Raw genomic sequence first — 14,545 nt, 5'->3', positions numbered from 1 at the left:
ATGTTCTATGAACCGTGGATGCTCCTATTTTGCTCCCTTAATTTTTGCCTTAATGCTTGCTCTTGATTTGCGGGGTCTTTAGCATCCAGTGGTACCCGAAGCCTTCCCCTGTGAGAATTGAATCCCTTCTGATCTTGAGCGTTTTATTTCGAGTACTCTTGCATACAGCGGGCTCTGGCATTCCATTGTATGAATTTTTTGCCATGTGTGGTTAGTGGTTACTACTGAGAAACCTTAAAGTCAGCTCAAAATGTCATGCCATTGGTCTAACTATTTTGAATTTCGTAGCTGATTGTAACTAATTTGAAGTACTGTGCAAGAGGCATGGTTTACTTGTTTGATTGTTGATGTTTTAACGGAACCTCAGACTTAAACTTCTAAAGTTTTTCATTCACACGCATACAGAAGCTCACCTTTGTGTCTCTCTCCAGCGACTTTCATAAATGGAGAATTCTTCTTTTTTTAACTCTTTTATGTGTTGAATTTAGAATAAAATCAGTCTGATTTTCACCTGTCAAAGTAATATGTTCTATCTTCTCTCTACATGGGGCATATCGAACCTACCTAATGGAACAAAGCTAAGTTGTTATTGTTCTCTAATCTCTACAAAGTGTGATCATGATATGATTTCTTGTCATTGTACAGAACACAGACTAAAAGAGTTTATATATGACAACAGTGCAGTAGTTCTTTGGCTGTTAATTATGACTAACTGTCGATAAAACATATATTGCTAGAATTCAATTTACAAAGCCTGTGATTGAATAATCTTTGAATTGCGTAAATTTGTCAAGCATGTATTATGCGGTAGTTATTGTTACCTGTTTTCAATTTTTCATGATTGCATATCCCCATCCCTGACCATCTTTTATTTTCATGTTTTAGACTTGGATCCTTCTGTCAATATTTGCATTTGTATCTAATTTTGCAAATCTGAGAGAATCAATCGATTTCTTGGAAGCAGGTCCTTTTGGCCGTGGCCAGATGCAGAAGCCTTTTGAAGAAGCAACTTACGCTCTGAAAGTTGGTGAGATAAGCGACATAGTGGATACTGACAGTGGAGTTCACATAATCATGAGAACAGGTTGATTACTGCAGGACCATGGAGTAATTTTGTGTTGCTCCTCCTGCTTGGAGAGAACAGATTACATCTTTTTTTAGATTGGTGCGAGTATTGTTCATCTGGATTTTTCTTAACCGAATATTTTAGACATGGCATAACCGTGACCTTGGATGATTGATGCTTTATTGTTTTCTCTATAATTGGAAGTTGTATGCGTAACTTTGAATGGTTGAATGCTGACATATGACATTTGCACTCTCTTTTCCACGGCTAGAGCCCGGGAACTATATCTATTATGTACAAGTATAATATACTATAACAAAAATTCCCATTGCAATTTCAGCATGATTGAATGGATTTGAATATTAGGTTAAATTATTCTTGGTTTTTTTCTTTTCACACCAACTTTTTGCTGAGTTTATTAGGTTTTTATTTTTATTTCTTCAGAAAATGTTCAATTTGACAGAAGTAAAAGTACTGTTACCACACGTAACAAATGAATATGCAGTCAAATATGTATTTTCTAATTTCTTAACAAATGTAATATATTTATAAAATTTTTAGATTTTGAATGATATTTTTTAAAATAATACTACAAATTTTAAGTTTTTTTTATGAATTAAATTTAACTAATTTAAACAATAAAATTTAAAATAATAGTTATAATTAATTTTTATTTTGTTAGATTAATTTAGTTAGATTGGTTAACAAAAAAATTAAATGTATTGTATTATTCTATTTTTTTTATTACTTTCTTAGTAAGTGTCCTAATTATTCTTAGGTGAAAGAATAAGTATTTTTAGGTAGTTATTAAAATCATACCGGACCAGAAAATCGAATGAGATGGGCACCGATGGGGTTCGAACCTCCGCCTTCAGGAAAAAAGATGTCCTTCATGGACACTGAGCTATCACAAATAATTTATTTCTATTTAATTAATTTTAATTTTAGTTATAAACTCACCTATTTCAAAACTAATGATATTTTTATTTAACAATAATTATAAATTCACTTATTTTTTTAATTATATAATATTTATTAATATTATTTTAATATAAAACAAAATAAAAATATTTATAATAGAATAAAATTAACAAAATATTTATTGTTTATATTTTATATTATTTTAGAATAATTAAATATTTTTAAAATATTAATAAAAATATGTATTTTAAATTTTAATTTTAATTTTTTTTATTTTTTATTTTTTATTTATATAGGATTGAATTAATCAGTTTAACTAGTAACTCACCGATTAAACCAATAATCTAATAATTTAATAACCTAATTGATTCGATAATTAATTCAATTTTGATAACTATGATTTTTAGCCATATCTGTAACCGTAATCATCACAATTAGTTGCATAGAGTATTTTTTTTCTTCCTTTTTGTTAACCTCCGCGCGGGCGCACGTGCACGTAATGAAGTTAAAACTGCTGAATGCATTATGCATGGAATATCAACGCTTGCTATTTTGAAGTAACTTAAACCGTGAAGTCTCTGCTGGTTCAACAATAGATAGTTTAAATATGGTCAAAAGATTGACCAGTTATCTAATAGATGACACATAAAAAAAATTTTATTGATCATACATTTAAGAAAAATATTAAGTCTAGTAAGTGAGATAGATTATTGATGGTAAAAAAAGAAATGCAATGCAAAGAATTGTTTTTGTTTTTTGGACTTTGTAATGATTAGACCAAAAACGCTCCATGTTACTTCTCATTTAAAGAACAATAAAAAATCTAGGTCCAAAAAAAAAATTATGATAATAAAACAAAGAGATGGTTCACAAAAAAAAAGAGATATAAGATGATAAATTTATTTTTTTAAAATATTATATTTTTAAAATATACTCATTAATTACGCATTTTCATTCATTTAAGAGTAGTTTTATCTATTCATAATAAATTTAAATGTTACTAAGATTTATCTTTTATATTATTATATTATAATTATTTAAAAATAAGGAGATTAGAGTATATTAAAAAAGTATACCTTCATTGCTTTTTGTCATCAATTATTTTAGCTTTTTTCTTTTTGTTTTGTTTTATAATTTGTCCACTTTTAATTTTTTTTCCTCAACGTAGATATAGTTATTGGTCTTGAAAAATTATTTTAAAAACAAAGACATTAATATCTTAAATGTGTAGTATATACTCAATTTGTTCCTTTTACATAGTTTAATTTTTTTCGAAGTATTACCTAAAACTAAAAAAAAAATTATTCACATACAATTATTTTCATGTAAAATTGATAGTTAAAAGTTATTAGATAATAATTTATTCAAAATTTTAAATATATCAAAATTATCTAACAATTCTTAACTAATAATTTTATATGATAATACATATAAGTTTTCACTAACCAAAAATAATAAAAATGGGTTAGGATGTAGTAATTTTGGAAGTCTCTAGAAATGCTCCTTCACCATCAAATGATGTACCAATATTTAATTTGTATATAATGTAAACTCATCATATTAGATGATTAATATTTTTTATTGTATTTATGTCCTCTTTTTCTGTTTTCCATAATTCGGCCCTTCTTGAGTAGTCCTCCACTCCCTCTCCTCCCCTAAAAGAATATAAAACTAAAATGATTAATTAAAAAGGAATAAATTAAGTATATATTACATATTTGAGATAGAAAAAGTAAAAAGTCTAGAAACCAACTCCATCGTAAACCAACTAAATCAATCTTCTTTTATTTTTAATTTTAAAATTTTAAAAATTAGAATACTGGAGGTTTTTTTTGTAACTAATCTATTTTTTAACTAGATAGTTCAAATTGGCTTTCTCTTAATTAATTTTTTAACAAAACCGCTTTGTGATATAATTTCATGTCTTTATTTTAAAACAATTATCCAAAACCAATAGCGGTACTTATGTTGGAAAAATATTGAAAGAAGACAAAATTATAAAACAAACCAAAAAAAATATGTTAAAATAATTGATAACAAAAATAATGAAAGTATATCTCTTTTAGTATAATCTAATCTATTTATTTTTAAAAAATTATCTAAATAATATAATAATATAAAAATAAATCTTAATAACATTTAAATTTATTATGAATAGATAAAGTTATTCTTAAATAAATAAAAATGCATAATTAATTAGTATGTAATTATATTAATTAATTTTTTAATATAAAATCACACTTTTTTGTATTTTTTATTTATAATTTTTCATAATATATATTTTACAAATATAAAATATTTAAATAAAATAAATTCATCATCATGTCTCTCTATTATTATTATTATTATTGTTTCTTATTGGTTTTTTAGACATTTTTTTGTTTTTCACGGTACTCCCTAGTTTGACGGGTCAATGACTAATTCGTTACAGTACTAAACTTTATTTAAGAATTCGTTGCTGGTTAATAGATTACTGTACAAGTTGAAATTCAAATCATCAACACTACTTTAAGCAAATTAGTAAGCTAATTTACTAGACTAACCCAACTTATTATTTTTTTAGATATTTTATTGTTCTTTAAGCAGGAATTTATAAGAATTTTTGTTTCTCTTTTGTTCATGATGCATAAATTTTTTGGTTTGTCACTTTTAGGTAATTAATTTTCAGTTTTTGTTCGATCACTACAAAGGCCCACAAGAAAAAATAAAACATTGCATTTTCCTTTTAGCCATGCTTAGCCATTGTTTGTTGAGCCACCAAAGACATCACCTAATTAAACCTCTCTGTAAAATATATATTGTTGGTTAAAGATGGAAGTATTCATTAGTAGCAAAATTGTGCTTAAAGCGTAATACGAAATCCGACTTATTTTGTCATGCGCATTGAGTTGTATTTCGAACTGTGAAGAACGACGGATAATTTTCTTTCAGTGGCGAAAAAAATCAGTGACATGATTGATCAATCACTTGGCTTGTTTTCTTTCTCATCCAACGGCTTTCATAAGTGCACCAGAGCTTGATGCCGCCTGGTAAATCCGACTCCTGACGCATGCATGGCAACATTATGAACAATGTTGGCACTGCTACCTTCTGGAGATCTAGATGTGGTTGATGTGCTATCGTAAAAATCGGTGTTCCAAAGCTTTCATTTCATGGATTCCACAGAGACAATAATAACGTTTGCTTTGGATTCTACAACGTTGCACGCAATAGACACTGTGGGGGGAGTTAAAAATTTGTTTGAGAGGACCAACATGAAAAATATAAGTTAAGAAGAGAAAAAAATTAAAAATTAAGAAGAAGCCAAACTAAAAAATTAGAGATTTATATATACAAATTATTAATTTTGGGGCATTGCCCGCTTCTCTCTCACGTGGTGTGGTGCAAAGCCTGATGTTAGAAGCCACTATCGCCAAAATAGACTCGTTTAGAGTTTTCTGTTATGAATTTTGAATTTTGTTGCATGCTTGTATACATTATTTTCATATTAGGAGCCACACTATAGAGATATTATAATTATTTTCTATAAAAAAAATATTAATTTAGATCGGTTCAAAATTTAGTTCATCGATATTTTAGTTAAATTAATTTGTCTAATCTAATTTTAACAAAAATAACACAATTTAATCAGTTATACATATTAGATTTTAATTATTAAAAAACATCTTAAAAAAAACGTTTTAAACGTCTTTATTTAAGTGACTTTCTTTCATATTTTATATCAACTTTAAATAATAAACATAAGAGTTTAATTTTGATGTACTGACATTGTAAAATGTTTTACACAGTCATGCAATCATAACTATTCTCTTGGATAACCGTTCATATGATGAATATAAAAAATAATTATTTTTATTAACATGACATTATATAATTGGATACACATATAAAAGAGTTTTACACTAACATCCATCAAAATTAAAATCTAAAAATATTATAACATGAATAAAATAGAGTAAAACTTTTATTTTTCTAAAAATTACCTAAGAAATCTTGAAGCTAGAATAAAATTTTATAAATATGATTTCTAAAATGTAAGTCCATGAGCCAATGTAGATTTTATAAAAGAAATTATATCAATAAAGAATTATTTAAGAGCACAATAATTACTTAAAAGTTATACCTATATATTAATCACTAATCAAAATATACAAGTATTTCTTTTTACAAATACATCTATACTGTATAATATATACTATATATAACGGAAATATGGAAAGAAGCACAACTTTATTTTCTAAAAATCCTTCGTCATATATAATTTATAAAAAAATATTTTTTTTATTAAAAATTAGAATACAATATTATTTTTATCTTTAATGCTTATTCTTAACATTTAAATTATCCTATTATTGATCTAGCGTTTTAAAATAACTCAATGTTATCTTATATTGTTGTCAACTCTATTAAAATTTTACTAAGGAAGTTGCACGTGTGGACGATTTTCTCCAACAATATTGAATCGATTTTGAAATATTAGGCACACAAATAAAATGATTTAAATATTAGAATCATGAGACTTATTTAAAATGTTAAAGATAAAAAAATATTTTTTATTCTTTTAAAAAGGACTAAAATAATAAAATATTTTTATAGGACTAATTAATAGTGTTTGATTGCATTAAAAGTAGAATGGGTTTCATTAAAAAAAAACTAAAATACCTTTTTAGTTCATTTTAAAATAACAAAGTATTCTATTAGGATTTATTTTAAAAATATTAAAATACCTCTTATAATTAAAGTTTTTAACTTTACTAATAAAAATAAGATAATTTAATTTTTTTAAAAAGACTAAAATATTCTTTTAGGATTAAAGTTTTTAATTGGATCAGAATAAAATTTTAAATTTGATTTCATAAAAACTAAAATATCTTTTAATTAATTTTAAAATTATTAAAATATCTTTTTGTAGTCAATTTTAAAAAAGAATAAAATATGCTTTTAGGTTAAGATAACACCTAACTCCTTAAAATTAAAATGTTTCTATACAAGAATATATTAAAAAAGATGCTTTAGTCTTTTGTAATATTACTCAAAAAGATATTTTAATCTTTTTTTATAGCTAGTTGATTAAAAGGACAAGTTAAAATATACTTTTAAATTTAATTAATATCTGGGGATGAAAGTATAAAAAGATATAAATGATTGGGTTTAAATATAATTTATTTACTTATTAATGATATGACATTAAATTTTCACATGTTTAATCTTGAATGATGCTAACAAAGAAAGATAATTTTAACCCTTAATTAGTTAGGATATGAAAGAAACCACCATTAATTAAAAAGGTACTTCAGTTTTTATAAAATCAAATTCAAAATTCTTATCTGTTACAATTAAAAAAATTTAATCCTAAAAAGGCACTTTAACTATTTAAAAAAAATTAAAATATATAATTTTTATTAATACAATTAAAAGTTTTAATTATAAGAGGGTATTTTAGTATTTTTAAATAAATTCTAAAAAGTTACTTTGTTATTTTTAAAATGAACTAAAAAGTCTTTTTAAATATCAAATTCATTATATTTCTAATACAATCAAATATTATTAGTTAGTCCTATAATGAATTTTTAAAAGAATAAAATATCATTTTTGTATTTAACATTTAGACTAAATTTTAAAGTTTTTTCTAATGTTTAATTCGTTATTTGTATACCTAGCATTTGAAAATTGGCTAAATGTTATCTTGACAAGGTGAACAAAAACGTTTGTGTGTACAACTCGGTTAGTAAAATTATAACAGAATTAACGACAAGAAAACATTGAGTCGATTTTAAAACATTAAGTATATAAATAGGACGATTTAAATATTAATGACAACTCCAACACTTGTTTCCGGTATTATGAACAAAAATAATATTTTACTCTTTATTTTTTTCAAAAATTGAACCCTAATTTTTTTAATTAAAGCTTGAATTCATAAAACTTTTTGAAAAAATATTTGTGTTTTTTAAAAATATAAACACTTCATTTCGTCTTTGATAAAATAAAAAAATAATGTGTTTGTAATTTAAAAAGTTGGAAATATTTTGAAAACACTTAACAAAAAAATTTTAAACTTTACTTACACTTATTAAAATTAAAAAATTTAATATAATTTTATTAATTAATATTTATTTTTTTTTATGTTTATATCCATTATAGTCTTTTCAAAATTTAAAAAACTATTGTACTAAATACAATTATTATTATTATTAAAAATTAATTTTAATTTAATTTTACCAAACATAAGTCCTGAAAAACTCTCTTTCAAAAAACATCTATGATAAACTACTAAAAAAGATAAAATTTTATCAAAGCAAACCTAAATTATAAGCTATTTGTCATATTGACTAATTCAATTTTTATTATTTTTAAACATTTAATAGATAAATAAATAAATCATATAATAGGTGCTATTTGCCTATTGGTACACTAGTGTAACATGATGTCATTTTCATCGAATGATGTTTTCAACTTTTCATTTACCATCTCCTTGTTAAAAAGTAGTTACCGGATTCATAGACTAGTTCAGTTGTTTTTTTTTTCTTTATTCACCGATCATTTTGAGAGTAAATAGCTAAGTTAGTACCTAATAAATTTTAGATTAAATATTTTAACTTTTTAACAATTTCTTATTACTAAAGCTTTTAATATAAATGAATAAATAAATTTTTAATAAATTTTATTATAAATCAGTTATATCTCAAAAAATATTATGATAGGACGAATTTTGATATTAATCCCCTTTAGGTTTATAAGTTAAAATTAAACTCTTATTCTCGTTCATTTTATATGGATAGATTCTTCAATTGATACAAGATTAAGGATTCAAAATCTCCAAAATTCTTAATTATCTGTTAAAATACATATCATTTTTCGGCATCAAATTATTTAGTCTTGTTCAATGCAAGAGATTAGTACTCTTTAAGAATTTTCATATTTCCCATAATTACTTATAATTTTAATAGTTTTAAATTGTTTAACTACATCTCATTATCAGTTCTGGGTTGGCACTTGGCAGATGGCTACCGTTCACGAAACATAGTCAACGGGTTTACCATCATAGCAAATGTAATGCAAAAGACAAAAGAAACCACCAATTTGTCAAACCCAAACCTCTGACCCGGTCAAACAAAAAACTACCAACCCAAGGTCCAAGTTCTCATTGTTCATGTAGAAGAATTCCCCAAAATAACTCTAGAAACCTATCACCAAAGGAAATTTAAAAAAAGAAATTGAAAAGATAAAAATGTCAAAAACTGATAAAACCTAACTATAACCCAATTTCCACTCTTCCCCCGTCCCCCTTTTGTCTGTGCAAGTTCACTGTACATGGTGAAACAAGAAAAAGGGTTTTTTTTTTTTTTTTTCATTTTGTGTTTATTAATCATTTGAAAAGCTGCTTTAGATTATATCCTCCCATTAACTTCTGTACCTAGTTTCATTCTTTTTGCATTTTGTGCCACTAGGTCATTACCAGCTCCCCACTGAGCTGAGATATCATGCTGATAGGGGCAATTTGCACCATTTCGGCAACCCCTTGAGCTGTTAAAGTATATGCAAGGTTTCTGGTTTTTGAATATCACTTCCCTTTGTTTAAGGTTATGTACCATTTTAAAGTCTTGGAAATTATTATGACGGATACCTATTAGTGATTCTTGACCATCTTGCTTATCTGCACCATGTTGCCTAATAAGGTTCTTATAATAGTTGGCATCCTTCACTGCAAAAGAAGAACCGGTGCTACTTGTTTGATAAGCCACTGTGGCAGCCGTTGATCGCACCTGGTTTGCACCTGCATGCAAATTCACAGCAGTTGAATTCAAAGACACTGTGCTCAATTCACTGGATGAATTCACACAAGGTAATGATGACGTGCGCTTTATACCAGATAACAGAGTTGTATCTTGAGGAGGAGGCTGGGGTTCTAAAGAGGGAAGTGCTCCATTCGTTACATGGTGAACATTATTGTTGACAGACCTGTGCTTATTAAATGTAGAAGTGGATGGAGGTGGAGGTGAAGGTGATTGTGTAGTTGGTTGTGGAGGCAGGGTAATTGAGCTAGTTGCTAAATTACCAGAGGAAGGACTAGATAATGGAACTGGGGGAATTGCTGGCTTATTAAGTGTAGGTATCAACATGGAGGCTAAGGAAGTTGCTTGCTTTGGAGCAGAAGAAGGAACTAAACCAACTGTGCTTGTGGGTGTAGTCCCAGAAGCAGCAGATTTCAACCCAGTAGTTGAAGAGGTAGTTATGGTGGCGGTTGCAGTTCCCCGTTGGTTAACCAATTTCTCTATCATTATTGGGTCATTAAATATTTTAACAAGTAGATCCATATCAATTGGGTTTCCTTGCTCATTACTCTTCAAAATGGCTGCTGCTACCAGAGCTGAGGCTGCAGCTAAATCTGGTTCCGAACCAGGAGAAATTGCCAGCATGGAGTTTCCACCTGCAGATAAGGGAACAGCAGCAGAGGTGTTGCATTGTGAATTAATAGGTGTTGCAGCTGCTATATATTGCTGCAAGTTTTGTGACAGCAACTTAGTGGGGGTATCTGCGAGTTTTGCGTCTGACACTTCAGGATTAATATCCATCGAATCCTCCTCCTCAATGGGAATGATAGGGATGAGAGGAGTGTGGTTATCATCATAACCTTCCTTGTCTACATCATGAGAAACAGAAGGGCTACACAACCAAATAAAAAAACTGAAATTAGTAAAACAGGAAATCAATTAATACTAGGACTTTGTAACATGTGACAGTCTGTTTATTACCTGGGAGGTATGGCAGAAATGCGAGGATAAACTGCTTCAAGCACTTTCATTTCTCTTAGCTTTTGATCCATTTTCTCCTTACTTTCTTCACCAGCAGCAACACGCCAATCATGTCTGAAAGCAAACTGAATAGAAAGGAAACAAGTCAAATTGTGATCAAAAGATATTTAAACAATCAAGCCAGAGCTCTTAACATATATTGCAACAGGGTGGAACAGTTGCAAAGCATAATTCAAACTTTCAATAGAGAAATAATAAAGATCCAACATGGTGTGATTAATCAAGAGCTGATGAGTATTACCAGAGGAGGGCGCTCCCATTTAATCGGAGAGATGCGAGAGAGTTCAACCTTTGGCTGGTTTAAGAAGTGATTGTCTTCAAATCCAGGAGGTAAGTCCATATGTTCATTAGTACTTGAAGGCAACATTGAAGATGTCTTTGCTTGAAGATGATCTTGAGATTTCAGTCCAACTTTTGAAGGACAGTCGTCAGACAGAAACAATTTGATCTGTCAGGTAAACACTAGTGTCAGAGTCCAAGAGGAGAAACAGACTTCACAAATAAGCTGAAATGGATTTATCAGTCATCCAATATATTCCTTAAAGTCAACCAACAAGAAAACAGAGAAATAACAAGAATGCTTTAGTAGCCTACATCATCTTAAACTACAATGAATTCAGGATTTTTATGCTATTTTTTATTCTTCTGAAAGATGGTGTCAAACACCAGCAGCTACATTTTGAACAAACGTGTTTTCTATTCATTAAAAAAGAAAAATACATGTCCTAGCAAGTTTCATTCTTTGCTTGTTATGCCAATAGCATCAGAAGCTTAAAATTTCATATGCCAATCTTCTATAACTTTTTTTCCGAAATACTTGCAACAGTTTACTTGATTTCTCCCTGAACAATCTCAATATGTTCCATGTGAGAGAGGCTTATTTGTTTGCTAATTTAGTATGAGGTTATAGAATTTACTTAACCAAGACCACACAGTCATAAACTTCACCACCAAATTTGTAATATTACTGCATATAAACCCTTAAACTTATATCAATCATATAAATTTAGCTTAATTGAAACCAGCAGTTTTGCCGAAACAATGCTTTTTCTTTCTCATTAAGGATAATTAGGCTTGCTATATCTCCCTATGTTTTAGAAATCATCATTAATGAACTATGCAAGCTGAAAACTATTTATCAGGAGCACCACCACTTGAGACAAGATAATCATACAAAACAAGTAGACAATTAGTTCAACAAGAAGTTCAGGAATCACATAGTTTTTTGCATGCCGAGATTCACTAGCATAATGGTTGAGAAAAAAGCTTTTGTTATGATGCAACTTCACAAACATGTCCTAGCAGTGTTCCTATTTGAAAAGCATGGAATCTATTTACAACACTTATTTGTTCTTCATATTTCGTATAACCGTTATCCTTTGTCCTTTTTGTCAATCCCTTTCTGTTGTTTGTGGCCTGATGATATAGAGATCACTTTACATATCATTTTTTAAAAAGAATTTTGTTAACAAAATCTTGTTAATATTATTAGAGAAATTTTTAGCAAAAAATTATTAAATTTAAATTTTTAATATATTTGTTATATATTTATTTTTTAAAAATAAATTATTGTAAATTTGAACTTCATTTTTTTTTCACATGTCAAGCTTTAATTGGTGAGATAAAAAAAACTCAGGGAAACAAACAATACAGTCTGGAAATTTGGTAACTTTTAGAAAAATCTGTAAAAAATAAATGAATTACAAAAGCAAATTGTCCATCATTTATTATTACCGAAAATATTTAATGAATCCTCAATCTCATTTTCACTTATGTGGTAATGCAAGAGTTTTTTATAGGTAATCTTAATGGATTGGCAACCAATGCATAAAAAGCTGGATTGATTTCAATTCATTAGGCGAATCTATGTTACAGTCCTATATTCCAGTCTCTATCCTTTGTACAATATCCGAGCACTTTCCAAATTAACTTCAGAAATACTCATTATTCTAAAACTGTAATAAGCTTATGTCATATTAATATATCAATGATGGTGCCCACCTAAAATTATACGATTTTTAGATATTAACTTTATATTATATATAAATTTTTAGATATAATTTTTTACCATAAAAATAACTGGTGAATTTTCATAGTCAAGTGATTTGTATAATCATATGACATGCATATTTCCTTTTCCTTCTTTTATTATTTATTTATTTTGTTGCCATCCTCTTTTCTCATATGAATGTAACATTGTATACGCTTCTTATCTATCAATTATTATTCATATTTATTAATTAATTTCTTAATTCATAATCATTAAAAAAGCATCGCATAAAGATCTTCGGATAGAAACTCGCATGCCCCACCAACTCTGGCACTTGATACGATTCAATGTATCAAAGGTTTAGCAGATTACAAAATTGCCACCGACACACCAATTATCTTAAGATCCATCTTGTTCTATTATTATTATTATTATTATTATTATTATTGGACAATTTTCAAATTTCGACCATTAAGATAATAATATTCTACGTTGATTGATGATTATTGGTATAAGTCTTATTTAGTTTGAAAAATTAAATAAACCTAACAACAATATGAATATACTCATTATCTTTTATTTTTTTTTTCAATTTTACAAAGTTCATTGTACCAAATTCACATATTTTCTTATATCAACTAATTTTCCAGATTTATTTTTCTTATATGAACTAAATTTCCAGATTTTATTTTTGTCAATTAAAATTACAGACTTCAATTACGAAAATAAAATTAAAATTTAAGAGAGAATAAATAAACAAGGATTCGAGAGAGATCGAATTGGCGTAGAACCCTGAAGGAAAAGGATCAATAAGCGACCAGAGAGAGAGAGGGAAAACAAAAAAGAACCAATCGAAAGCATAAAAACTTTCTTAAAAGAGTGATTAATGAAGGAATGCTATGGGGTTATACCTGACACAAATTAGACGCAGGAGCCCACGAAACCCTGTTCGATTTCGATTTCCTTGCCCGCTTCATATTTAATCTCAGAGATTTTTGCAGCTCTTTAACTCTCACAAACCAAAATTCGAGAACGAAAAAACAGATCGAATCGGAGAAAAGGTGTTCGAGAAAAATTCCTAAATCAGATGAAGCAAATCTGAAGAACAAAGAAGGACCGAGAATAAAAACACTAGTTAAAAAACAATAAAAAAGAGCGATTTTCTCCTTTGATTTTTTTTTTTCTGTTTATGATGTGATTGTTGTGGTTCTCGTTTTCTCTCTCTGCGCTAAGCACAGTTGATAAAGAAATGGGAGAGGGAAGGGGAAGAGGAAGGGGTGGGGGGTGTCTGGGGAAGGAAACTGAAAACCCTAGAAGCATGCGACATTTAGGCTCGGTTTTGTTTATATTCTGTTACGTGACGTTTGGTCACCGTGTGAATTATTTATTTCTACATAAAGATATAAAATCTTTTTTCAAAAAATCACCTACCTGTAATTTGGTTTAATTTATCATTCCAAATCAAATTTTAGTCAAAACTCAAAACAAACAAACTGATTTTGATTAGTTAAATGACTTAAATCTAAAGTTCTAAAAATTAATTTGGGTGATTTCATGGTTAATTACTGTTGATCATAACCATAAAATTTTAAATAAAATTTAAATTAATGATAAATTAATCCTGTAAAATTAAAAAATAAAAAAATTTAAAAATTAAGTAATAACTAATTGATGACTACAAATCTTAAAATTTATTAATTTCTTAACGCTCCTCTTAAAAAATAGTAAATAGTTAAATACTGAAAAAAAAAT

General features: G+C 27.6%; 2 protein-coding genes across 3 annotated transcripts in view; one reads left to right on the top strand and one right to left on the bottom strand.

Moving 5' to 3' along the window:
* The window catches only part of LOC107488053 (peptidyl-prolyl cis-trans isomerase Pin1), a 2,830-nt gene extending 1,422 nt beyond the window's left edge, over window positions 1–1,408 (top strand). The window contains exon 2 of the mRNA XM_016108752.3: window positions 965–1,408. Within this exon, the coding sequence (XP_015964238.1) occupies window positions 965–1,089 (125 nt within the window). The 3' untranslated portion in view covers window positions 1,090–1,408. The remainder of the gene's footprint in view (window positions 1–964) is intronic.
* A 7,289-nt stretch (window positions 1,409–8,697) lies between these two features.
* Window positions 8,698–14,121, bottom strand: LOC107488052 (zinc finger CCCH domain-containing protein 6). Of its 2 annotated transcripts, XM_016108751.3 has the most exons (5): window positions 13,705–14,120; window positions 11,045–11,251; window positions 10,744–10,868; window positions 9,858–10,654; window positions 8,700–9,764 (listed from the first exon to the last, which is right to left on the bottom strand). In XM_016108751.3, exons 1-5 carry the CDS (start codon window positions 13,768–13,770, stop codon window positions 9,379–9,381), a joined length of 1,581 nt encoding a protein of 526 aa, XP_015964237.1. In that variant the 5' UTR covers window positions 13,771–14,120; the 3' UTR covers window positions 8,700–9,378. The 2 variants fall into 2 exon arrangements, with proteins under 2 accessions (XP_015964236.1, XP_015964237.1); XM_016108750.3 differs by having other exon boundaries at window positions 8,698–10,654; window positions 13,705–14,121.
* Between the last annotated feature and the right edge of the window lie 424 nt (window positions 14,122–14,545).

The sequence above is a fragment of the Arachis duranensis genome, chromosome 5, assembly GCF_000817695.3.
Source record: "Arachis duranensis cultivar V14167 chromosome 5, aradu.V14167.gnm2.J7QH, whole genome shotgun sequence".
NCBI lineage: Eukaryota > Viridiplantae > Streptophyta > Magnoliopsida > Fabales > Fabaceae > Arachis > Arachis duranensis.
The sequence above is the reverse complement of the archived record's forward strand: the minus strand, read 5'-3'. Positions and strand labels throughout refer to the sequence as shown.